Source organism: Heterodontus francisci, chromosome 11 (assembly GCF_036365525.1).
Source record: "Heterodontus francisci isolate sHetFra1 chromosome 11, sHetFra1.hap1, whole genome shotgun sequence".
Classification (NCBI taxonomy): domain Eukaryota; kingdom Metazoa; phylum Chordata; class Chondrichthyes; order Heterodontiformes; family Heterodontidae; genus Heterodontus; species Heterodontus francisci.
In genome coordinates, this window is record NC_090381.1 from 104,972,772 (window position 1) to 104,999,264 (window position 26,493).

Genomic DNA, 26,493 nt, shown 5'->3' on the forward strand with positions numbered 1-26,493 from the left:
GGAGGGAGTCGGGAGAGGCAGTGACAGTAGTGATTATCTGGAGGGAGTCTGAAGAGGCAGTGACAGTTGTGATTATCTGGAGGGAGTCTGGAGAGGCAGTGACAGCAGTGATTACCTGGAGGGAGTCGGGAGAGGCAGTGACAGTAGTGATTACCTGGAGGGAGTCGGGAGAGGCAGTGACAGTAGTGATTACCTGGAGGGAGTCGGGAGAGGCAATGACAGTAGTGATTATCTGGAGGGAGTCGGGAGAGACAGTGACGGTAGTGATTATCTGGAGGGAGTCGGGAGAGGCAGTGACAGTAGTGATTATCTGGAGAGTGTCGGGAGAGGCAGTGACAGTAGTGATAATCTGGAGGGAGTCGGGAGAGACAGTGACGGTAGTGATTATCTGGAGGGAGTCTGGAGAGGCAGTGACAGTAGTGATTGTCTGGAGGGAGTCGGCAGAGGCAGTGTCAGCAGTGATTACCTGGAGGGAGTCGGGAGAGGCAGTGACAGTAGTGATTATCTGGAGGGAGTCTGAAGAGGCAGTGACAGTTGTGATTATCTGGAGGGAGTCTGGAGAGGCAGTGACAGCAGTGATTACCTGGAGGGAGTCGGGAGAGGCAGTGACAGTAGTGATTACCTGGAGGGAGTCGGGAGAGGCAGTGACAGTAGTGATTACCTGGAGGGAGTCGGGAGAGGCAGTGACAGTGGTGATTATCTGGAGGGAGTCTGAAGAGGCAATGACAGTAGTGATTATCTGGAGGGAGTCGGGAGAGACAGTGACGGTAGTGATTATCTGGAGGGAGTCGGGAGAGGCAGTGACAGTAGTGATTATCTGGAGAGTGTCGGGAGAGGCAGTGACAGTAGTGATTATCTGGAGGGAGTCGGGAGAGGCAGTGACAGCAGTGATTATCTGGAGGGAGTCGGGAGAGGCAGTGACAGCAGTGATTATCTGGAGGGAGTCGGGAGAGGCAGTGACAGTAGTGATTATCTGGAGGGAGTCGGGAGAGGCAGTGACAGTAGTGATTATCTGGAGGGAGTCGGGAGAGGCGGTGACAGTAGTGATTATCTGGAGGGAGTCGGGAGAGGCAGTGACAGTAGTGATTATCTGGAGGGAGTCGGGAGAGGCAGTGACATTAGTGATTATCTGGAGGGAGTCGGGAGGGGCAGTGACAGCAGTGATTATCTGGAGGGAGTCTGAAGAGGCAATGACAGTAGTGATTATCTGGAGGGAGTCGGGAGAGACAGTGACGGTAGTGATTATCTGGAGGGAGTCGGGAGAGGCAGTGACAGTAGTGATTATCTGGAGGGAGTCGGGAGAGGCAGTGACAGTAGTGATTATCTGGAGGGAGTCGGGAGAGGCAGTGACAGCAGTGATTATCTGGAGGGAGTCGGGAGAGGCAGTGACAGCAGTGATTATCTGGAGGGAGTCGGGAGAGGCAGTGACAGTAGTGATTACCTGGAGGGAGTCGGGAGTGGCAGTGACAGTTGTGATTATCCAGAGGGAGTCGGGAGAGGCAGTGACAGTAGTGATTATCTGGAGGGAGTCGGGAGAGGCAGTGACAGCAGTCATTACCTGGAGGGAGTCGGGTGAGGCAGTGACAGTAGTGATTGTCTGGAGGGAGTCAGGAGAGGCAGTGACAGCAGTCATTACCTGGAGGGAGTCGGGTGAGGCAGTGACAGTAGTGATTATCTGGAGGGAGTCAGGAGAGGCAGTGACAGTAGTGATTATCTGGAGGGAGTCTGGAGAGGCAGTGACAGTAGTGATTGTCTGGAGGGAGTCGGGAGAGGCAGTGACAGCAGTGATTATCTGGAGGGAGTCGGGAGAGGCAGTGACAGTAGTGATTATCTGGAGGGAGTCGGGAGAGACAGTGACAGTAGTGATTATCTGGAGGGAGTCTGGAGAGGCAGTGACAGTAGTGATTATCTGGAGGGAGTCGGGAGAGACAGTGACGGTAGTGATTATCTGGAGGGAGTCTGGAGAGGCAGTGACAGTAGTGATTGTCTGGAGGGAGTCGGCAGAGGCAATGTCAGCAGTGATTACCTGGAGGGAGTCGGGAGAGGCAGTGACAGTAGTGATTATCTGGAGGGAGTCTGAAGAGGCAGTGACAGTTGTGATTATCTGGAGGGAGTCTGGAGAGGCAGTGACAGCAGTGATTACCTGGAGGGAGTCGGGAGAGGCAGTGACAGTAGTGATTACCTGGAGGGAGTCGGGAGAGGCAGTGACAGTAGTGATTACCTGGAGGGAGTCGGGAGAGGCAGTGACAGTAGTGATTATCTGGAGGGAGTCTGGAGAGGCAGTGACAGTAGTGATAATCTGGAGGGAGTCGGGAGAGACAGTGACGGTAGTGATTATCTGGAGGGAGTCTGGAGAGGCAGTGACAGTAGTGATTGTCTGGAGGGAGTCGGCAGAGGCAATGTCAGCAGTGATTACCTGGAGGGAGTCGGGAGAGGCAGTGACAGTAGTGATTATCTGGAGGGAGTCTGAAGAGGCAGTGACAGTTGTGATTATCTGGAGGGAGTCTGGAGAGGCAGTGACAGCAGTGATTACCTGGAGGGAGTCGGGAGAGGCAGTGACAGTAGTGATTACCTGGAGGGAGTCGGGAGAGGCAGTGACAGTAGTGATTACCTGGAGGGAGTCGGGAGAGGCAATGACAGTAGTGATTATCTGGAGGGAGTCGGGAGAGACAGTGACGGTAGTGATTATCTGGAGGGAGTCGGGAGAGGCAGTGACAGTAGTGATTATCTGGAGAGTGTCGGGAGAGGCAGTGACAGTAGTGATAATCTGGAGGGAGTCGGGAGAGACAGTGACGGTAGTGATTATCTGGAGGGAGTCTGGAGAGGCAGTGACAGTAGTGATTGTCTGGAGGGAGTCGGCAGAGGCAGTGTCAGCAGTGATTACCTGGAGGGAGTCGGGAGAGGCAGTGACAGTAGTGATTATCTGGAGGGAGTCTGAAGAGGCAGTGACAGTTGTGATTATCTGGAGGGAGTCTGGAGAGGCAGTGACAGCAGTGATTACCTGGAGGGAGTCGGGAGAGGCAGTGACAGTAGTGATTACCTGGAGGGAGTCGGGAGAGGCAGTGACAGTAGTGATTACCTGGAGGGAGTCGGGAGAGGCAGTGACAGTGGTGATTATCTGGAGGGAGTCTGAAGAGGCAATGACAGTAGTGATTATCTGGAGGGAGTCGGGAGAGACAGTGACGGTAGTGATTATCTGGAGGGAGTCGGGAGAGGCAGTGACAGTAGTGATTATCTGGAGAGTGTCGGGAGAGGCAGTGACAGTAGTGATTATCTGGAGGGAGTCGGGAGAGGCAGTGACAGCAGTGATTATCTGGAGGGAGTCGGGAGAGGCAGTGACAGCAGTGATTATCTGGAGGGAGTCGGGAGAGGCAGTGACAGTAGTGATTATCTGGAGGGAGTCGGGAGAGGCAGTGACAGTAGTGATTATCTGGAGGGAGTCGGGAGAGGCGGTGACAGTAGTGATTATCTGGAGGGAGTCGGGAGAGGCAGTGACAGTAGTGATTATCTGGAGGGAGTCGGGAGAGGCAGTGACATTAGTGATTATCTGGAGGGAGTCGGGAGGGGCAGTGACAGCAGTGATTATCTGGAGGGAGTCGGGAGAGGCAGTGACAGTAGTGATTATCTGGAGGGAGTCTGGAGAGGCAGTGACAGTAGTGATTGTCTGGAAGGAGACGGCAGAGGCAGTGACAGTAGTGATTGTCTGGAGGGAGTCGGGAGAGGCAGTGACAGCAGTGATTATCTGGAGGGAGTCGGGAGAGGCAGTGACAGTAGTGATTATCTGGAGGGAGTCGGGAGAGGCAGTGACAGCAGTGATTATCTGGAGGGAGTCGGGAGAGGCAGTGACAGCAGTGATTATCTGGAGGGAGTCGGGAGAGGCAGTGACAGCAGTGATTGTCTGGAGGGAGTCGGGAGAGGCAGTGACAGCAGTGATTATCTGGAGGGAGTCGGGAGAGGCAGTGACAGCAGTGATTATCTGGAGGGAGTCGGGAGAGGCAGTGACAGCAGTGATTATCTGGAGGGAGTCGGGAGAGGCAGTGGCAGTCGTGATTATCTGGAGGGAGTCGGGAGAGGCGGTGACAGTAGTGATTATCTGGAGGGAGTCGGGAGAGGCAGTGACAGTAGTGATTATCTGGAGGGAGTCGGGAGAGGCAGTGACATTAGTGATTATCTGGAGGGAGTCGGGAGGGGCAGTGACAGCAGTGATTATCTGGAGGGAGTCTGGAGAGGCAGTGACAGTAGTGATTATCTGGAGGGAGTCGGGAGAGGCAGTGACAGTAGTGATTGTCTGGAAGGAGACGGCAGAGGCAGTGACAGTAGTGATTGTCTGGAGGGAGTCGGGAGAGACAGTGACAGTAGTGATTATCTGGAGGGAGTCTGGAGAGGCAGTGACAGTAGTGATTATCTGGAGGGAGTCGGGAGAGGCAGTGACAGTAGTGATTGTCTGGAGGGAGTCGGCAGAGGCAGTGACAGCAGTGATTACCTGGAGGGAGTCGGGAGAGGCAGTGACAGTAGTGATTATCTGGAGGGAGTCTGAAGAGGCAGTGACAGTAGTGATTATCTGGAGGGAGTCGGGAGAGGCAGTGACAGTAGTGATTGTCTGGAGGGAGTCGGCAGAGGCAGTGACAGCAGTGATTACCTGGAGGGAGTCGGGAGAGGCAGTGACAGTAGTGATTATCTGGAGGGAGTCTGGAGAGGCAGTGACAGTAGTGATTATCTGGAGGGAGTCGGGAGAGGCAGTGACAGTAGTGATTGTCTGGAAGGAGACGGCAGAGGCAGTGACAGTAGTGATTGTCTGGAGGGAGTCGGGAGAGACAGTGACAGTAGTGATTATCTGGAGGGAGTCTGGAGAGGCAGTGACAGTAGTGATTATCTGGAGGGAGTCGGGAGAGGCAGTGACAGTAGTGATTGTCTGGAGGGAGTCGGCAGAGGCAGTGACAGCAGTGATTACCTGGAGGGAGTCGGGAGAGGCAGTGACAGTAGTGATTATCTGGAGGGAGTCTGAAGAGGCAGTGACAGTAGTGATTATCTGGAGGGAGTCGGGAGAGGCAGTGACAGTAGTGATTGTCTGGAGGGAGTCGGCAGAGGCAGTGACAGCAGTGATTACCTGGAGGGAGTCGGGAGAGGCAGTGACAGTAGTGATTACCTGGAGGGAGTCGGGAGAGGCAGTGACAGTGGTGATTACCTGGAGGGAGTCTGAAGAGGCAATGACAGTAGTGATTATCTGGAGGGAGTCTGAAGAGGCAGTGACAGTTGTGATTATCTGGAGGGAGTCTCGAGAGGCAGTGACAGCAGTGATTACCTGGAGGGAGTCGGGAGAGGCAGTGACAGTAGTGATTACCTGGAGGGAGTCGGGAGAGGCAGTGACAGTAGTGATTACCTGGAGGGAGTCGGGAGAGGCAGTGACAGTGGTGATTACCTGGAGGGAGTCTGAAGAGGCAATGACAGTAGTGATTATCTGGAGGGAGTCGGGAGAGGCAGTGACAGCAGTGATTATCTGGAGGGAGTCGGGAGAGGCAGTGACAGCAGTGATTATCTGGAGGGAGTCGGGAGAGGCAGTGACAGTAGTGATTATCTGGAGGGAGTCGGGAGAGGCAGTGACAGTAGTGATTATCTTGAGGGAGTCGGGAGAGGCAGTGACATTAGTGATTATCTGGAGGGAGTCGGGAGAGGCAGTGACAGTAGTGATTATCTGGAGGGAGTCGGGAGAGGCAGTGACAGCAGTGATTATCTGGAGGGAGTTGGGAGAGGCAGTGACCGTAGTGATTATCTGGAGGGAGTCGGGAGAGGCAGTGACAGCAGTGATTATCTGGAGGGAGTCGGGAGAGGCAGTGACAGTAGTGATTATCAGGAGGGAGTCGGGAGAGGCAGTGACAGTAGTGATTATCAGGAGGGAGTCGGGAGAGGCAGTGACAGTAGTGATTATCTGGAGGGAGTCTGGAGAGGCAGTGACAGTAGTGATTATCTGGAGGGAGTCGGGAGAGGCAGTGACAGAAGTGATTATCTGGAGGGAGTCGGGAGAGGCAGTGACAGTAGTGATTATCTGGAGGGAGTCGGGAGAGGCAGTGACAGTAGTGATTATCTGGAGGGAGTCTGGAGAGGCAGTGACAGTAGTGATTATCAGGAGGGAGTCAGGAGAGGCATGACAGTAGTGATTATCTGGAGGGAGTCGGGAGAGGCAGTGACAGTAGTGATTATCAGGAGGGAGTCGGGAGAGGCAGTGACAGTAGTGATTATCTGGAGGGAGTCAGGAGAGGCAGTGACAGTAGTGATTATCTGGAGGGAGTCGGGAGAGGCAGTGACAGTAGTGATTGTCTGGAGGGAGTCTGGAGAGGCAGTGACAGTAGTGATTACCTGGAGGGAGTCGGGAGAGGCAGTGACAGTAGTGATTATCTGGAGGGAGTCGGGAGAGGCAGTGACAGTAGTGATTATCTGGACGGAGTCTGGAGAGGCAGTGACAGTGTGATTATCAGGAGGGAGTCAGGAGAGGCAGTGACAGTAGTGATTATCTGGAGGGAGTCGGGAGAGGCAGTGACAGTAGTGATTATCAGGAGGGAGTCGGGAGAGGCAGTGACAGTAGTGATTATCTGGAGGGAGTCTGGAGAGGCAGTGACAGTAGTGATTACCTGGAGGGAGTCGGGAGAGGCAGTGACAGTAGTGATTATCTGGAGGGAGTCGGGAGAGGCAGTGACAGTAGTGATTATCTGGAGGGAGTCGGGAGAGGCAGTGACAGCAGTGATTATCTGGAGGGAGTCGGGAGAGGCAGTGACAGTAGTGATTATCTGGAGGGAGTCGGGAGAGGCAGTGACAGTAGTGATTATCTGGAGGGAGTCGGGAGAGGCAGTGACAGCAGTGATTATCTGGAGGGAGTCGGGAGAGGCAGTGACAGCAGTGATTATCTGGAGGGAGTCGGCAGAGGCAGTGACAGTAGTGATTACCTGGAGGGAGTCGGGAGTGGCAGTGACAGTTGTGATTATCCAGAGGGAGTCGGGAGAGGCAGTGACAGTAGTGATTATCTGGAGGGAGTCGGGAGAGGCAGTGACAGCAGTCATTACCTGGAGGGAGTCGGGTGAGGCAGTGACAGTAGTGATTATCTGGAGGGAGTCAGGAGAGGCAGTGACAGTAGTGATTATCTGGAGGGAGTCTGGAGAGGCAGTGACAGTAGTGATTGTCTGGAGGGAGTCGGGAGAGGCAGTGACAGCAGTGATTATCTGGAGGGAGTCGGGAGAGGCAGTGACAGTAGTGATTATCTGGAGGGAGTCGGGAGAGACAGTGACAGTAGTGATTATCTGGAGGGAGTCTGGAGAGGCAGTGACAGTAGTGATTATCTGGAGGGAGTCGGGAGAGGCAGTGACAGTAGTGATTATCTGGAGGGAGTCGGGAGAGGCAGTGACAGTAGTGATTATCTGGACGGAGTCTGGAGAGGCAGTGACAGTAGTGATTATCTGGAGGGAGTCGGGAGAGGCAGTGACAGTCGTGATTATCTGGAGGGAGTCGGGAGAGGCAGTGACAGTAGTGATTATCTGGAGGGAGTCGTGAGAGGCAGTGACAGTAGTGATTATCTGGAGGGAGTCTGGAGAGGCAGTGACAGTAGTGATAATCTGGAGGGAGTCGGGAGAGACAGTGACGGTAGTGATTATCTGGAGGGAGTCTGGAGAGGCAGTGACAGTAGTGATTGTCTGGAGGGAGTCGGCAGAGGCAATGTCAGCAGTGATTACCTGGAGGGAGTCGGGAGAGGCAGTGACAGTAGTGATTATCTGGAGGGAGTCTGAAGAGGCAGTGACAGTTGTGATTATCTGGAGGGAGTCTGGAGAGGCAGTGACAGCAGTGATTACCTGGAGGGAGTCGGGAGAGGCAGTGACAGTAGTGATTACCTGGAGGGAGTCGGGAGAGGCAGTGACAGTAGTGATTACCTGGAGGGAGTCGGGAGAGGCAATGACAGTAGTGATTATCTGGAGGGAGTCGGGAGAGACAGTGACGGTAGTGATTATCTGGAGGGAGTCGGGAGAGGCAGTGACAGTAGTGATTATCTGGAGAGTGTCGGGAGAGGCAGTGACAGTAGTGATAATCTGGAGGGAGTCGGGAGAGACAGTGACGGTAGTGATTATCTGGAGGGAGTCTGGAGAGGCAGTGACAGTAGTGATTGTCTGGAGGGAGTCGGCAGAGGCAGTGTCAGCAGTGATTACCTGGAGGGAGTCGGGAGAGGCAGTGACAGTAGTGATTATCTGGAGGGAGTCTGAAGAGGCAGTGACAGTTGTGATTATCTGGAGGGAGTCTGGAGAGGCAGTGACAGCAGTGATTACCTGGAGGGAGTCGGGAGAGGCAGTGACAGTAGTGATTACCTGGAGGGAGTCGGGAGAGGCAGTGACAGTAGTGATTACCTGGAGGGAGTCGGGAGAGGCAGTGACAGTGGTGATTATCTGGAGGGAGTCTGAAGAGGCAATGACAGTAGTGATTATCTGGAGGGAGTCGGGAGAGACAGTGACGGTAGTGATTATCTGGAGGGAGTCGGGAGAGGCAGTGACAGTAGTGATTATCTGGAGAGTGTCGGGAGAGGCAGTGACAGTAGTGATTATCTGGAGGGAGTCGGGAGAGGCAGTGACAGCAGTGATTATCTGGAGGGAGTCGGGAGAGGCAGTGACAGCAGTGATTATCTGGAGGGAGTCGGGAGAGGCAGTGACAGTAGTGATTATCTGGAGGGAGTCGGGAGAGGCAGTGACAGTAGTGATTATCTGGAGGGAGTCGGGAGAGGCGGTGACAGTAGTGATTATCTGGAGGGAGTCGGGAGAGGCAGTGACAGTAGTGATTATCTGGAGGGAGTCGGGAGAGGCAGTGACATTAGTGATTATCTGGAGGGAGTCGGGAGGGGCAGTGACAGCAGTGATTATCTGGAGGGAGTCTGAAGAGGCAATGACAGTAGTGATTATCTGGAGGGAGTCGGGAGAGACAGTGACGGTAGTGATTATCTGGAGGGAGTCGGGAGAGGCAGTGACAGTAGTGATTATCTGGAGGGAGTCGGGAGAGGCAGTGACAGTAGTGATTATCTGGAGGGAGTCGGGAGAGGCAGTGACAGCAGTGATTATCTGGAGGGAGTCGGGAGAGGCAGTGACAGCAGTGATTATCTGGAGGGAGTCGGGAGAGGCAGTGACAGTAGTGATTACCTGGAGGGAGTCGGGAGTGGCAGTGACAGTTGTGATTATCCAGAGGGAGTCGGGAGAGGCAGTGACAGTAGTGATTATCTGGAGGGAGTCGGGAGAGGCAGTGACAGCAGTCATTACCTGGAGGGAGTCGGGTGAGGCAGTGACAGTAGTGATTGTCTGGAGGGAGTCAGGAGAGGCAGTGACAGCAGTCATTACCTGGAGGGAGTCGGGTGAGGCAGTGACAGTAGTGATTATCTGGAGGGAGTCAGGAGAGGCAGTGACAGTAGTGATTATCTGGAGGGAGTCTGGAGAGGCAGTGACAGTAGTGATTGTCTGGAGGGAGTCGGGAGAGGCAGTGACAGCAGTGATTATCTGGAGGGAGTCGGGAGAGGCAGTGACAGTAGTGATTATCTGGAGGGAGTCGGGAGAGACAGTGACAGTAGTGATTATCTGGAGGGAGTCTGGAGAGGCAGTGACAGTAGTGATTATCTGGAGGGAGTCGGGAGAGACAGTGACGGTAGTGATTATCTGGAGGGAGTCTGGAGAGGCAGTGACAGTAGTGATTGTCTGGAGGGAGTCGGCAGAGGCAATGTCAGCAGTGATTACCTGGAGGGAGTCGGGAGAGGCAGTGACAGTAGTGATTATCTGGAGGGAGTCTGAAGAGGCAGTGACAGTTGTGATTATCTGGAGGGAGTCTGGAGAGGCAGTGACAGCAGTGATTACCTGGAGGGAGTCGGGAGAGGCAGTGACAGTAGTGATTACCTGGAGGGAGTCGGGAGAGGCAGTGACAGTAGTGATTACCTGGAGGGAGTCGGGAGAGGCAGTGACAGTAGTGATTATCTGGAGGGAGTCTGGAGAGGCAGTGACAGTAGTGATAATCTGGAGGGAGTCGGGAGAGACAGTGACGGTAGTGATTATCTGGAGGGAGTCTGGAGAGGCAGTGACAGTAGTGATTGTCTGGAGGGAGTCGGCAGAGGCAATGTCAGCAGTGATTACCTGGAGGGAGTCGGGAGAGGCAGTGACAGTAGTGATTATCTGGAGGGAGTCTGAAGAGGCAGTGACAGTTGTGATTATCTGGAGGGAGTCTGGAGAGGCAGTGACAGCAGTGATTACCTGGAGGGAGTCGGGAGAGGCAGTGACAGTAGTGATTACCTGGAGGGAGTCGGGAGAGGCAGTGACAGTAGTGATTACCTGGAGGGAGTCGGGAGAGGCAATGACAGTAGTGATTATCTGGAGGGAGTCGGGAGAGACAGTGACGGTAGTGATTATCTGGAGGGAGTCGGGAGAGGCAGTGACAGTAGTGATTATCTGGAGAGTGTCGGGAGAGGCAGTGACAGTAGTGATAATCTGGAGGGAGTCGGGAGAGACAGTGACGGTAGTGATTATCTGGAGGGAGTCTGGAGAGGCAGTGACAGTAGTGATTGTCTGGAGGGAGTCGGCAGAGGCAGTGTCAGCAGTGATTACCTGGAGGGAGTCGGGAGAGGCAGTGACAGTAGTGATTATCTGGAGGGAGTCTGAAGAGGCAGTGACAGTTGTGATTATCTGGAGGGAGTCTGGAGAGGCAGTGACAGCAGTGATTACCTGGAGGGAGTCGGGAGAGGCAGTGACAGTAGTGATTACCTGGAGGGAGTCGGGAGAGGCAGTGACAGTAGTGATTACCTGGAGGGAGTCGGGAGAGGCAGTGACAGTGGTGATTATCTGGAGGGAGTCTGAAGAGGCAATGACAGTAGTGATTATCTGGAGGGAGTCGGGAGAGACAGTGACGGTAGTGATTATCTGGAGGGAGTCGGGAGAGGCAGTGACAGTAGTGATTATCTGGAGAGTGTCGGGAGAGGCAGTGACAGTAGTGATTATCTGGAGGGAGTCGGGAGAGGCAGTGACAGCAGTGATTATCTGGAGGGAGTCGGGAGAGGCAGTGACAGCAGTGATTATCTGGAGGGAGTCGGGAGAGGCAGTGACAGTAGTGATTATCTGGAGGGAGTCGGGAGAGGCAGTGACAGTAGTGATTATCTGGAGGGAGTCGGGAGAGGCGGTGACAGTAGTGATTATCTGGAGGGAGTCGGGAGAGGCAGTGACAGTAGTGATTATCTGGAGGGAGTCGGGAGAGGCAGTGACATTAGTGATTATCTGGAGGGAGTCGGGAGGGGCAGTGACAGCAGTGATTATCTGGAGGGAGTCGGGAGAGGCAGTGACAGTAGTGATTATCTGGAGGGAGTCTGGAGAGGCAGTGACAGTAGTGATTGTCTGGAAGGAGACGGCAGAGGCAGTGACAGTAGTGATTGTCTGGAGGGAGTCGGGAGAGGCAGTGACAGCAGTGATTATCTGGAGGGAGTCGGGAGAGGCAGTGACAGTAGTGATTATCTGGAGGGAGTCGGGAGAGGCAGTGACAGCAGTGATTATCTGGAGGGAGTCGGGAGAGGCAGTGACAGCAGTGATTATCTGGAGGGAGTCGGGAGAGGCAGTGACAGCAGTGATTGTCTGGAGGGAGTCGGGAGAGGCAGTGACAGCAGTGATTATCTGGAGGGAGTCGGGAGAGGCAGTGACAGCAGTGATTATCTGGAGGGAGTCGGGAGAGGCAGTGACAGCAGTGATTATCTGGAGGGAGTCGGGAGAGGCAGTGGCAGTCGTGATTATCTGGAGGGAGTCGGGAGAGGCGGTGACAGTAGTGATTATCTGGAGGGAGTCGGGAGAGGCAGTGACAGTAGTGATTATCTGGAGGGAGTCGGGAGAGGCAGTGACATTAGTGATTATCTGGAGGGAGTCGGGAGGGGCAGTGACAGCAGTGATTATCTGGAGGGAGTCTGGAGAGGCAGTGACAGTAGTGATTATCTGGAGGGAGTCGGGAGAGGCAGTGACAGTAGTGATTGTCTGGAAGGAGACGGCAGAGGCAGTGACAGTAGTGATTGTCTGGAGGGAGTCGGGAGAGACAGTGACAGTAGTGATTATCTGGAGGGAGTCTGGAGAGGCAGTGACAGTAGTGATTATCTGGAGGGAGTCGGGAGAGGCAGTGACAGTAGTGATTGTCTGGAGGGAGTCGGCAGAGGCAGTGACAGCAGTGATTACCTGGAGGGAGTCGGGAGAGGCAGTGACAGTAGTGATTATCTGGAGGGAGTCTGAAGAGGCAGTGACAGTAGTGATTATCTGGAGGGAGTCGGGAGAGGCAGTGACAGTAGTGATTGTCTGGAGGGAGTCGGCAGAGGCAGTGACAGCAGTGATTACCTGGAGGGAGTCGGGAGAGGCAGTGACAGTAGTGATTATCTGGAGGGAGTCTGGAGAGGCAGTGACAGTAGTGATTATCTGGAGGGAGTCGGGAGAGGCAGTGACAGTAGTGATTGTCTGGAAGGAGACGGCAGAGGCAGTGACAGTAGTGATTGTCTGGAGGGAGTCGGGAGAGACAGTGACAGTAGTGATTATCTGGAGGGAGTCTGGAGAGGCAGTGACAGTAGTGATTATCTGGAGGGAGTCGGGAGAGGCAGTGACAGTAGTGATTGTCTGGAGGGAGTCGGCAGAGGCAGTGACAGCAGTGATTACCTGGAGGGAGTCGGGAGAGGCAGTGACAGTAGTGATTATCTGGAGGGAGTCTGAAGAGGCAGTGACAGTAGTGATTATCTGGAGGGAGTCGGGAGAGGCAGTGACAGTAGTGATTGTCTGGAGGGAGTCGGCAGAGGCAGTGACAGCAGTGATTACCTGGAGGGAGTCGGGAGAGGCAGTGACAGTAGTGATTACCTGGAGGGAGTCGGGAGAGGCAGTGACAGTGGTGATTACCTGGAGGGAGTCTGAAGAGGCAGTGACAGTAGTGATTATCTGGAGGGAGTCTGAAGAGGCAGTGACAGTTGTGATTATCTGGAGGGAGTCTCGAGAGGCAGTGACAGCAGTGATTACCTGGAGGGAGTCGGGAGAGGCAGTGACAGTAGTGATTACCTGGAGGGAGTCGGGAGAGGCAGTGACAGTAGTGATTACCTGGAGGGAGTCGGGAGAGGCAGTGACAGTGGTGATTACCTGGAGGGAGTCTGAAGAGGCAATGACAGTAGTGATTATCTGGAGGGAGTCGGGAGAGGCAGTGACAGCAGTGATTATCTGGAGGGAGTCGGGAGAGGCAGTGACAGCAGTGATTATCTGGAGGGAGTCGGGAGAGGCAGTGACAGTAGTGATTATCTGGAGGGAGTCGGGAGAGGCAGTGACAGTAGTGATTATCTTGAGGGAGTCGGGAGAGGCAGTGACATTAGTGATTATCTGGAGGGAGTCGGGAGAGGCAGTGACAGTAGTGATTATCTGGAGGGAGTCGGGAGAGGCAGTGACAGCAGTGATTATCTGGAGGGAGTTGGGAGAGGCAGTGACCGTAGTGATTATCTGGAGGGAGTCGGGAGAGGCAGTGACAGCAGTGATTATCTGGAGGGAGTCGGGAGAGGCAGTGACAGTAGTGATTATCAGGAGGGAGTCGGGAGAGGCAGTGACAGTAGTGATTATCAGGAGGGAGTCGGGAGAGGCAGTGACAGTAGTGATTATCTGGAGGGAGTCTGGAGAGGCAGTGACAGTAGTGATTATCTGGAGGGAGTCGGGAGAGGCAGTGACAGAAGTGATTATCTGGAGGGAGTCGGGAGAGGCAGTGACAGTAGTGATTATCTGGAGGGAGTCGGGAGAGGCAGTGACAGTAGTGATTATCTGGAGGGAGTCTGGAGAGGCAGTGACAGTAGTGATTATCAGGAGGGAGTCAGGAGAGGCATGACAGTAGTGATTATCTGGAGGGAGTCGGGAGAGGCAGTGACAGTAGTGATTATCAGGAGGGAGTCGGGAGAGGCAGTGACAGTAGTGATTATCTGGAGGGAGTCAGGAGAGGCAGTGACAGTAGTGATTATCTGGAGGGAGTCGGGAGAGGCAGTGACAGTAGTGATTGTCTGGAGGGAGTCTGGAGAGGCAGTGACAGTAGTGATTACCTGGAGGGAGTCGGGAGAGGCAGTGACAGTAGTGATTATCTGGAGGGAGTCGGGAGAGGCAGTGACAGTAGTGATTATCTGGACGGAGTCTGGAGAGGCAGTGACAGTGTGATTATCAGGAGGGAGTCAGGAGAGGCAGTGACAGTAGTGATTATCTGGAGGGAGTCGGGAGAGGCAGTGACAGTAGTGATTATCAGGAGGGAGTCGGGAGAGGCAGTGACAGTAGTGATTATCTGGAGGGAGTCTGGAGAGGCAGTGACAGTAGTGATTACCTGGAGGGAGTCGGGAGAGGCAGTGACAGTAGTGATTATCTGGAGGGAGTCGGGAGAGGCAGTGACAGTAGTGATTATCTGGAGGGAGTCGGGAGAGGCAGTGACAGCAGTGATTATCTGGAGTGAGTCGGGAGAGGCAGTGACAGTAGTGATTATCTGGAGGGAGTCGGGAGAGGCAGTGACAGTAGTGATTATCTGGAGGGAGTCGGGAGAGGCAGTGACAGCAGTCATTACCTGGAGGGAGTCTGGAGAGGCAGTGACAGTAGTGATTACCTGGAGGGAGTCGGGAGAGGCAGTGACAGTAGTGATTATCTGGAGGGAGTCTGGAGAGGCAGTGATAGTAGTGATTATCTGGAGGGAGTCTGGAGAGGCAGTGACAGTAGTGATTATCTGGAGGGAGTCGGGAGAGGCAGTGACAGCAGTCATTACCTGGAGGGAGTCGGGAGAGGCAGTGACAGTAGTGATTACCTGGAGGGAGTCGGGAGAGGCAGTGACAGCAGTGATTACCTGGAGGGAATCGGGAGAGGCAGTGACAGTAGTGATTATCTGGAGGGAGTCGGGAGAGGCAGTGACAGTTGTGATTATCTGGAGGGAGTCGGGAGAGGCAGTGACAGCAGTGATTAGCTGTAGGGAGTCGGGAGAGGCAGTGACAGCAGTGATTACCCGGAGGGAGTCGGGAGAGGCAGTGACAGTAGTGATTACCCGGAGGGAGTCGGGAGAGGCAGTGACAGTAGTGATTATCTGGAGGGAGTCGGGAGAGGCAGTGACAGTAGTGATTACCTGGAGGGAGTCGGGAGAGGCAGTGACAGTAGTGATTATCTGGAGGGAGTCGGGAGAGGCAGTGACAGTAGTGATTACCTGGAGGGAGTCGGGAGAGGCAGTGACAGTAGTGATTATCTGGAGGGAGTCGGGAGAGGCAGTGACAGCAGTCATTACCTGGAGGGAGTCGGGAGAGGCAGTGACAGCAGTGATTACCCGGAGGGAGTCGGGAGAGGCAGTGACAGTAGTGATTACCCGGAGGGAGTCGTGAGAGGCAGTGACAGTAGTGATTATCTGGAGGGAGTCGGGAGAGGCAGTGACAGCAGTGATTAGCTGTTGGGAGTCGGGAGAGGCAGTGACAGCAGTGATTACCCGGAGGGAGTCGGGAGCGGCAGTGACAGTAGTGATTACCAGGAGGGAGTCGGGAGAGGCAGTGACAGTAGTGATTATCTGGAGGGAGTCGGGAGATGCGGAGGCAGATATTTGATATTGATGGAGTTGATAGCGAAACCTAAGAAATTCACTCCACAAAACCACCCAATGAGAAATTGGGCTGAAATGTAATGCCTGTCAGGTCTTTCCAGAACTCATCATGTCACCTCCCACATGAAGCATTTGTCTAAAATGATAGGAATCCTGAAGCTGCGGTTCTGTGATTTCCCAATCAGCACCTCCTAAGAACGCCACTGTTCACCAGAGCACCTGATTGAAGCATTGGCCCTAATACGTCAGAAGTAAAATAGCTGAACCAAAAAAGAAACTTTTTTAAAACTTTATTATACATTCTTGGGATTTGAGCACCGTGGGCAATTATTGCCCATCTTCAGTTCTACTTGAGAAGGTAGTGGCTAGAGGCTGTGTGATGAAGGTGCACCCACAGTGCTATTAGGAAGGGAGTTCCAGGATTTTGACCCAGCGACAGCAAAGGAATGGCGATATGGTTTCAAGTCTGGATGGTTTGTGACTTAGAGGGGAACTTTCAGGTGCTGGTGTTCCCATGCATCTGCTGCCCTTGTCTTTCTAGGTGGTGGAAGCCGTGGTTTTGGAAGGTGTTGTCGAAGGAGCCTTCGCGAGTTGATGCAGTGCATCTTGTAGACTGAACAAACTGGTCCCACTGTGTGTTGGTGGTAATGGAAGTGAATGGTTAAGGTGGTGAAAAGGGTGCCAATCAAATGAACTGCATAGTCGAGGATGTTGTTGAGATTTTTGAGTGTTGTTGGAGCTGCACCAATACAGACAAGTGCAGAATATCCTGTCATGTTCCTGACTCGTACATGTTCAGGGGCGTAGAGGCTTTAGGAAGTCAGGAAGTCAGCCATTGACTGCAGAATACGCAGCCTCTGAAATGCTCTCATAATCACATTATTTAAATAGCTGTTCCAGTTAAGTTGTGGGTCATTTGGAAACCTTTACATTGTCTGCATCCTCATTTCAGCACCTTTGCCTAGTTGGGTACCTGTGCACTTGCAGTGTATGCTAAATTTTATACCACAGCAGATGGACTGTAGTTCAAATCACTTGAGGTGTATGAGCCCCAAATTCACAGCTAACATACTTTGTAAATACAGTGAGCAATAGTAGATGAGTTATGAGGTGTAAAATAGAACATTTCTTGCATGCTTGATTTTGATAATGACTGTTATTTTCTCTAGACAAAAGGTAATAATTGCAGTCTTTCTGCTCAGACAGGTAATTAGTCCTTGGGCTTCATGTTTGCAAATTGAATTGCAGGTGTATCCGTTTTGTAATTATGGTACAATATCTGATTTCTGAGGCTGGCTCATTGCTGTGAAAAGAATGTGAGTTAATGGAAACACAGGAGGAGGCCATTCAGCCCCTCAAGCCTGTTCTGCCATTCAGTGAGATCATGGCTGATCTGTATCCTAACTCCATCTACTTGCCTTGCCTCCAGATCCTTTTGTACACTTGGTGAGCAAAAATTTATCAATCTCAGATTTAAAATTATGAATTGAACTCGCACTTACTGAATCTTTGTGGGAGACTTCCACATTTTTGCCATCCTTTGGGTGAACCCTTTCGTCTGCCGATTTTATTCAGCTTTTAAAGCATGAACCCACGTTGTGTTAGAGGATTTATGATTTTTGTTGAAATGTCTTGTTTTGTTTAGATGAGATGCACAGGCAACTGAGGCTGGCTATATGAGGGTGACTTTTCCGAGGTTCATTTGCTGGGATCAGGTGTTGGGCCCCATGATTAAAATTAAATGAATGGACAAAAATCTCGGGCGTCCCTCGCGCTGTGTCCTGATGTGAGCAGTTCCCGGGAGGAGGGCACATAAAGTAAACGCTACAAGTCAGCGATCATGGAGGTTTAAGGGTGGGATGGCGCGAGTCGCACTTTACACATACCTATAACATTCCCTCTCTCTGTTATGTAAACACTATAATTAACCCATCCATTTTAAACAAGTTTATGTCTCTGCTATAATGGGTAGGTAAGGAATCTGCTAAAAATGTTAAATAATTGTCCATTAAAAACAGCCAGCTTAAAATTTAACATGGAGGTAAAATTTAAGGCACGCAGCCTCGTCAAAATATTTAAATGAGCCACCACTTCCTGGGAGCAGATTGGTTGTTCGCCCTGCCCCAACCTGCCTGTGTTAAAACTGGAAGTGGATGGGTTCAAGTACGGTTGGGATCAGGTTTGAGATTTTCAACATCCCTCTTGAGCCAATCCCACCCATTTTGGGGGGTTAAAATCCCCTTCCCCCCCCCACCCACCACCCCCATGCCTCTGTTTTTAAAGCTAAGGATCCTGTACAATATTCTAACATCCTTCTCAACTTGTCCTGCCATCTTCAAAGACTTGTGTACTTATTCTTGATTCCACGAGTTAAATCTCTTTGCTTCCCTCTACCACACTTGCTATATAAAATTCGATATAACATTGGGCTGGGGTTTTGTTTCATAGCCCTTTACTATTGTCTTGATTGTTCAGCAGCACAAACCGACCTTCCATCTAGGAAATGACACGTGTCACCCATGTAATTCCCCCCACTGTCGTCAAGATGAAGCGAGGCAGCTGGAAATCTGTTTTATTCCAATTAACAATGACTCCTGCACATTATTCAGCCTCTGTCAGCCCAACACTTTGTTTGAGTTGGCATCTGCAAAGCAAATCGTTTTATCAGCAAAGAAAAAGGACTTCTTTTAGATCCTTTTCCTGACTGAATGCTGGCAGATTGACATTATACAAATTGTAACAAATTGTAATAGATCAGTAATATTAGTCTGCATTGTTTGAGGGGGAGGGTGCAGATTTGTTCAGAAATTCTTTAAAAATGTTCACCTGTAACATCATTGGTATAAAACAAAATTATTTATCTCCATGTGACTCTGTACATCAAGGTGTCACATTTCACCATCACACTGCAGATGTTAGTTAGGGTTGCCAAACTTTCAGTATTGTGTTGGAGTCTCCAGCACTTAAAAAATAATCTCCAGGGCACTGATGCAAGCAAAACATCCATTGGGGTTTTTAAAAAATGGTGTGCCTTTCTCATTTTCTTTCAACACTTTTCTTTAATAGTTGTAAAAATACTGGAGTCGGAAAGAAAGAACTTGAAAGCATTGTGAGACTGACAGTCAAGAGTCATCCACTCGAGTAAGAAAGAGTCTGTTCACTTACTAATTGGAGTGGGGAAAAGGGTCACTACATTTAGACTGCGCCACAGGAAGTATTTGATTTAGTGTGTCTATGATGCTGGTCATTCTGTGAAAGTTCAATTGATTATGCATAGCACTACTGCTGGGTAGAACCACACATCTGCCTATCAGTTGCACCCATTGAATGGCCCAGCATATTGCAGAACACCTCCTGGAGCTTTCTTGTAGCATCTAACTAGATTTGATTTGGGCAACTCACACCATGGTCGTACATTTTTTATTCTTTCATAGTATGTGGGCTTTTGCTGGCCAGTATTCATTGCCCCTCCCTAATTGTCCTTGACAACTGAATGGCCATTCATAGAGTCAAAAACATTACTGTGGGTCTGGAGTCACATATAGGCCAGGTGAGGATGGCAGAGTTTCCTCCCTAAAGGACATTAGTGAACCTGATGGTTTTCTACAACAATAGTTTTATGGCATTATTACTAAGCCTCGCATTCAATTGTATATTTTTATCAATTAATTCCATTTTTGTTTATTAATTGAATTTAAATTCCACCAACTGCTCTGGTGGATTTTTAACCCATATGCCCAGGGTATTAGTTGGGGCTACTAGATTACAGGCTTCGTGACATTACCACTACACTATTGTCACCCCAACAATTAGCTTGATACTGGTACAAACTATATAGCAGTAAAATAAAAGCAAAATACTGCAGATGCTGGAAATCTGAAATGGAAACAAGAAATGCTGGAGATAGTCAGCAGGTCTGGCAGCATCTGTGGAAAGAGAAGCAGAGTTAACGTTTCGGGTCAGTGACCCTTCTTCGGAAACGTTAGCTCCGCTTCTTTTTCCACAGATGCTGCTAGACCTGCTGACTATCTCCAGCGTTTCTTGTTTTTATTTCATATAGCAGTAACTCGGCTTAATTAAAATAAACTGGAAAATGTCTCAGTCTTGCAAATAGTTTTCTATTTTTTGGCATTTTGCATTAAGAAGCTTTTATATAACTTCAGTTGCAAAGTAGGAAGTGATTTTGAAGATATATGGGATTAGCACAGGATATAAAGATGACAAACTATCCACTTTGGGGGAACAAAACTCACTTAATTGAGATTTAGAACTAACTTCCTTCTCTTGACAGGAAGAAACACAAATTAGGACAAATAGAAATTTTCTTCCCTGAAATGAAAATTATTTCACGTTAACTGTGCATAAATATTTACTTACTACACAATCACTTTTGTTTAGCAAGCTATTGGAAATCATCATAAATGCATTTCCTTATGATTTTTATGGTTTAAAGATGTAGCTGATTTTAAATGTTACACATTGTAAAACCATCCTCGCTAACGCTAGTGTCTTTATTACCTTCGTTGGTCTTTAGGGGAGATAGTGGTGTAGTGCTAATGTCACTGGATTGATAATCTAGAGGCCCAGGCTAATGCTGTGGGGACATGGGTTCAAACCCCACCATAGCATCTGGTGGAATTTAAATTCAATTAGTTAATGAAAATCTGGTTTGGTTGTTGTAAAAACCCATCTGGTTCACTAATGTCCTATAAAGAAGGAAATCTGCTGTTCTTACTGGTCTGGCCTATGTATGATTCTAGACCCACAGCAATGGGATTGATGCTTAACTGTCCTCTGAAATGGCTTAGCAAGCCAATCACTTCGAGGGCAATTAGGGATGGGCAACAAATGCCAGCCTTGTCATGAAAAAAATGTGGCTTTTGTTGTCATTCTATTTTCTATTAACTTTTCACTGGTTCGGTCATTCTGGCCTGATTTGCCTTGAAGTAATGTTCTGGGATCCCTTCATTTGATACTATATATGTTCCAGAGTAATGAAGGTGACTTTCCTGATGTCAGTTTCATGATTGGCAATTTGTGATTTGATTTGATGGCACTATTTGGCACAGTGTTTTCACACAGAAGAGTAATATGGGTGAAGCAGTCTGTTAGTCTTCAGTCTTTTTCCAGTCTGTCAGACAAGAGTCTGAGGTACAGGAATGTGTTATTAGCTATGGCTCAGTGGCTAGCATTCTTGCTACTGAATTAAAAGGTTACTGTTTCAAACTCCACTCCAGAGATTTGACAACTTATATTTATATGGTGTCACATTTTATGTATATTATATTATTTTATATACGTATTATAGATATAGCCACATAAGGAGATATTAGGTCAGATGACCAAAAGCTTGGTCAAAGAGTTAGGTTTTTAGGAGAGTCTTAAAGGCGGAAAGCAAGGTAGAGAGGCGGTAAGGTGTAGGGAGGGAATTCCAGAGCTTAGGGCCTAGGCAACCAATGGTGGAGCAATTAAAATCAGGGATGCTCAAGAGGCGAGAATTGGAGGAGTGCAGATATCTCGGAGGGTTGTAGGGCTGGGGAGATAGAGAGGATGAGGCCATGGAGGGATTTGAAAACAAGGATGAGAATTTTTAAATCACGACATTGCTTGACTGGGAGCCAATGCAGGTCAGCAAGCACAGGGCTGATAGAGGAACAGGTCTTGGTGCAAGTTAAGCTGAAGGCAACAAAGTTTTGGATGACCTCAAGTTTATGGAGGGTAGAATGTGGGAGACCAACCAGGAGTGCATTGGAATAGTCAAGTCTAGAGGTAATGAAGGCATGAATGAATGTTTTATCAGCAGATGAGCTGAGACAGGGACGAAGTCGGACGATGTTACGGAGGTAGAAATAGGGGATCTTAGAAATGCCGTAAATACGAGGTTGGAAACTCATCTCAGGGTGAAATATGACACAAAGGTTGCAAACCAACTGGTTTAGTCTCAAACTGTTGCCAGGGAGAGGGATGGAGCTCGTAGCTAGGGAATGGAGTTTGGAACGGGGACCGAAAACAACGGCTTCCAGCTTCACAATCTTTAATTGGAGGACATTTCTGCTCATCCAGTACTGGATGTCAGATAAGCCATCTGATAATTTAGCAACAGTAGAGGAGTCAAGAGAGTGGTGGTGAGGTAGAGCTGGGTGCTGTCAGCGTACATGTGAAAACTAACACTGTGCTTTTGGATGATGTCACCAAGGGGCAGCACATAAATGACAAATAGGAGGGAGCCAAAGATAGGTCCTTGGGAAACACCAGAGGTAACTGTGCAGGAGCAGGAAGAGAAGCCATTGCAGTTGATTCTCTGGCTATGATTAGATAGATAAGAATGGAACCAGGTGAGAGCAGTCCCATCCAGCTGGACAACAGTGGAGAGGCGTTGGAGGAGGATGGTGTGGTCAACCATGTCAAAGGCTGCAGACAGGTGGAGCAGGACGAGGACAGAAAGTTTACCTTTGTCACAGTTGTATGGGATGCCATTTGTGACTTTGATAAGAGCTGTTGAGCACACCATCTTGGCTGACTCTCCTGGTGCAGTACTGAGGAATTTCTGCACTGTCAGAGGTGCTATCTTTCACATGAAGTGTTAAACTGAGTCTCTCAGGTGAATGTGAAAGATCCAATAGCACTATTCGAACAACAACTTGTATTGATATAGCACCTCTAATTAATAAAATATCCCAAGGTGTTTCACAGGAACATTATGAAACAAAATATGACACAGAGCCACATAAGGAAATATTAGGTCAAATGACCAAAAGCTTGTCAAAAAGTTAGGTTTTAAGGAATGTCTTCAAGGAGGAAAGAGAGTTAATATGACGGAGACGTGTAGGGAGAGAATGCCAGAGCTTGGGGTCTTGGCAGTTGAAGGCACATCCGCCTATGGTGAAGCGATTAAAATCAGGCCTGCACGAGAGGCCAGAATTAGAGGAGCGCAGATATTTTGGGTTACAGAGAAGAGTAGGGGAGCTCTCTCAGTGGCATGGCCAACCATTATCCCTCAACCAACACAATATACAATGGATGATAAGACACTAGGAAGTACAGAGGGTCAGAGGGACCTTGGTGTACTTGTCCATAGATCACTGAAGGCAGCAGCACAGGTAGATAAGGTGGTTAGGAAGGCATATGGGATACTTGCATTTATTAGCCGAGGCGTAGAATATAAGAGCAGGGGGGTTATGGTGGAGCTGCATAAAACACTGGTTAGGCCACAGCTGGAGTACTGTGTACAGTTCTGGTCACCACACTTTAAGAAGGATGTGATTGCACTGGAGCGGGTGCAGAGGAAATTCACCAGGGATGTTGCCTGGGCTGGAGCATTTCAGCTATGAAGAGAGACTGGATAGGCTAGGGTTATTTTTCTTAGAGCAGAGAAGTCTGAGGGGGGACCTGGTTGAGGTATACAAAATTATGAGGGGCATAGATGGGGTAGATAGGAAGAAACATTTTCCTTTAGTGGAGGGGTCAATAACCAAGGAGCATAGATTTAAGGTAAGGAGAAAAAGGTTTCGAGGGGATTTGAGGAAAGGTTTTTCACCCAGAGGGTGGTTGGAATCTGGAACACACTGCCTGAAGGGGTGGTAGGGGCAGGAACCCTCACAACATTTAAGAAGTATTTAGATGACCACCTGAAATGCCGTAGCATTCAAGGCTTCGGGCCAAGTGCTGGAAAATGGGATTAGAATAGATAGGTGCTTGATGGTCAGCACAGACACGATGAACCGAAGAGCCTGTTTCTGTGCTGTATAACTCTATGGCTCTATGACCATGACAATAATTTAATTGGCCATTTATCTCACTGCATTTTGTGAGATCTCGCTGTATGCAAAATCTGTTATATTCCCCCACGTTTCAACAGTGATTGCACTTCAAAATTGCTTCATTAACTGTAGAGCACTTTGGGATGTCCTGAGGTTACAAAAGGCGATATATAAATGCAAATCTTTCTAACCTTCTGTATTTTGGACTTCTCTTTTTAGTATAAGATAATAAAGTGGACCAAAACAAGAAATGCTGGATTCACTCAGCAGGTCTGGCAGCATCTGTGGAAAGAGAAGTAGAGTTAACGTTTCGGGTCAGTGACCCTTCTTCGGTTCCGAAGAAGGGTCACTGACCCGAAACGTTAACTCTACTTCTCTTTCCACAGATGCTGCCAGACCTGCTGAGTGAATCCAGCATTTCTTGTTTTTGTTTCAGATTTCCAGCATCCGCAGTATTTTGCTTTTATAATAAAGTGGACATTGGGTTGTTTCTGGGCAGATTATGTAATTAGACTGTGTGTATCATCACAGGAAATGATGTAATATAATCTGTGCAGAACTTCATGGAGAGTTGTAGCTGAAACCTTAGATGCGAGACCTGTAGAATAAACTCCCGTTACTTTAACTATCAGACTCATATATTCTGTACTAAGCCTCGATAGTTATCAGAATATCACAGCGATTAGTTTTCTTTTCCCAGTCTTCTCCCCTTCTCTTCTGAACATATGGACACATGCTGTGAATGATTCCACAGATCCTGGGGGCACTGTGGTACCGTCCCCAAACCGTCATGTGGTGTTACGACCGAGGTGGGAGGAGTGCACTGTCTTTTCTAGTTCCAGCCCTCCACAGGTCGCAACCATGTATTTAAATGTTTACCCAGTTAACGATACAGTCAATCATATACTCTACTCTTTATCCTTGAATAAAATACACCAACCAGGTTTCTTTAATAAACAACAAAATTATCAGTTTAATATAAAACAAGACTTATCCAGTAATGAAGCAAAGCATTAAAACACAGATTGAAATTTGAAAGTTCCCTTTTTACCTTAGCCCCTCACAAACACACAAACCAAAAAATAAAGAGATTTCCTCTGCAGAGCTCTTCTACACAAAAAACAAAAAGACAAGAATACTTTGGCCAAATACTTGTTAATTCCTGAAGAAAACAGATGAGATATGTTGTGTCCCAAAATGGCATACAGTCTGGCATCCGAGTACACATGGATGGGCCACTGGGATCTTTTCCCCACCGAACCAAAACAATATCTCAAAAGTGAAACTAAACTGCAAGTCAGGACCTCATGACCCTCATAAATCATGATATCTCACTTCTCTGTAAACATCTCCCCCAAGTCACCAAGGTTTCTGCTGTTTATTGAGCTGAAGGCATGTGACTTCCAGTAAAGATTGTTTTCAAACAAGACCTCAAGTGTCCTTCTAGCGACCTCTTTTTTAAAAAAAACCAAGTCCAACATTTATGGACTAATTTCAGTTCTCCAATGAATCCATCTCCACAATTCTAACACACGAATCCTCAAAAAGAATTTAAAAAATAGAAACACCTTCATAACAGTGGAAACCCAATTAGCATTGGCAGGGTATTTGACATCTGTTGGGCAATCAACCCCCACCCTGTCATCATCTGACAACTAACTACAGAATCTTGGAATCATAGAATGATGCAACACAGAAGGATTGGGTCCATGGTGTCTGTATTGGCTCTCTGAAGGAGCTATGCACCATGCACCATCCACCCTCTCAAACAGGAATTCCCTGGATCGAACTCAAGGTCAGGAATCCAAACGGATATTTTCCCCCTCACTAACTTAGATTGCACTGATGCCAATGTTAGCAGTTCAAATCAGCTAACAGCATAGATCTGGGACTCAACATGGGGTCTTCAAAGGATTTGGACAGAATTGGTGAACGTGCAAGAATGTGGCCAATGGAATATAATGTGAAAAAATGTGAGGTTATCCACTTTAGTAGGAGGAACAGATGTGCAGTGTATTTTTTAAATGGTAAGAGATTAGAAAGTGTAGATGTACAAAGGGACCAGGGTGGCCTTGTCAATAAGTCACTGAAAGCTAACATGCAGGTGCAGCAAGCAATTAAGAAGGCAGATGGTATTGCAAGAGGATTTGAGTACAGGAGTAGTGAAGTCTTGCTTCAATTGTCTAGAACCTTGGTTAGACCGCTCCTGGAGTACTGTGTGAAGTTTTGGTCCCAGACTTGTTCCTCGGTTGGCGGGACTGTCCTATGAGGAGAGATTGGGGAAACTGGGCCTGTATTCTCTAGAGTTTCGAAGAACAAGAGTTGATCTCATTGAAACCTATAAAATATTTAAAGGGCTAGACAGGGTAGATGCAGCTAAGATGTTTCCCCTGGTTGAGGAGTCTAGAACCAAGGGACACATTCTCAAAATAAGGGGGAAACCACTTGGGACAGAGATAAGGAAAAATTCTTTACTCAGAGGGTTGTGAATCTTTGGAATTCTCTACCCCAGAGGGCTGTGGAAGCTCAGTCATAGAGTATGTTTAAAGCAGAGATTGACAGGTTTCTAAATATCAATGATACAAAAGGGATATGGGGATAGTGTGGGAAAAAGGCATTGAAGTGGATGATCAGCCATGATCATATTGAATAGTGGGGCAAGCTCGATGGGCTGAATGGCCTACTCCTGCTCCTATGTTTCTATGTTCCTATGTTCCCAGATCTACACTGCACAGTGCACTGACCAACTGGAGAGAGGGATCTATTCCTCTATGAAGTTGGTGCATGCTTTTTGTCTTCCTAATCCTTAAGATGTACCCAAATACCCAGGGTCCCAGCCAATAAATTATTTTTGATGTATAGTCGGTGTAGTTACATTTGCAAACATGGCAGTCAATTTGCATCCAGCAACTTACCACAAACACCAAATGAGGTGAATGATCAGTTAATGTGCTTTTTTTAACTGATGTTGATTGAGGGATAAATATTAGCCAGGACACTGGGGAGACCTGCCCTGCTGTTCTTCGAATTGTGTCTTGTGATCTTTTATGTCCACCTGAGAGAGCATACGGGACCACAGTTAAACTTCTACCACAAGAGAGAAGCAATGAACTGAACTGGCCTTTCATGTGCCTTTGCTCCCAGC

General features: G+C 49.2%; 1 protein-coding gene across 1 annotated transcript in view; it reads right to left on the reverse strand.

The window, feature by feature from the left end:
- Nucleotides 1–22,099, reverse strand: part of LOC137375064 (mucin-2-like) — a 44,006-nt gene extending 21,907 nt beyond the window's left edge. The window contains exons 1-18 of the mRNA XM_068041692.1: nucleotides 22,039–22,099; nucleotides 17,091–17,146; nucleotides 15,322–15,555; nucleotides 13,101–13,217; nucleotides 12,204–12,827; nucleotides 10,800–10,916; nucleotides 10,332–10,409; nucleotides 9,162–9,239; nucleotides 8,382–8,498; nucleotides 7,914–7,991; nucleotides 6,939–7,016; nucleotides 5,381–5,497; nucleotides 4,484–5,107; nucleotides 3,080–3,196; nucleotides 2,612–2,689; nucleotides 1,442–1,519; nucleotides 662–778; nucleotides 194–271 (exon numbers count right to left, since the gene is read on the reverse strand). Of these exons, the coding sequence (XP_067897793.1) occupies nucleotides 194–271; nucleotides 662–778; nucleotides 1,442–1,519; nucleotides 2,612–2,689; nucleotides 3,080–3,196; nucleotides 4,484–5,107; nucleotides 5,381–5,497; nucleotides 6,939–7,016; nucleotides 7,914–7,991; nucleotides 8,382–8,498; nucleotides 9,162–9,239; nucleotides 10,332–10,409; nucleotides 10,800–10,916; nucleotides 12,204–12,827; nucleotides 13,101–13,217; nucleotides 15,322–15,555; nucleotides 17,091–17,146; nucleotides 22,039–22,099 (2,847 nt within the window). The remainder of the gene's footprint in view (nucleotides 1–193; nucleotides 272–661; nucleotides 779–1,441; nucleotides 1,520–2,611; nucleotides 2,690–3,079; nucleotides 3,197–4,483; nucleotides 5,108–5,380; nucleotides 5,498–6,938; nucleotides 7,017–7,913; nucleotides 7,992–8,381; nucleotides 8,499–9,161; nucleotides 9,240–10,331; nucleotides 10,410–10,799; nucleotides 10,917–12,203; nucleotides 12,828–13,100; nucleotides 13,218–15,321; nucleotides 15,556–17,090; nucleotides 17,147–22,038) is intronic.
- Nucleotides 22,100–26,493: the final 4,394 nt, after the last annotated feature.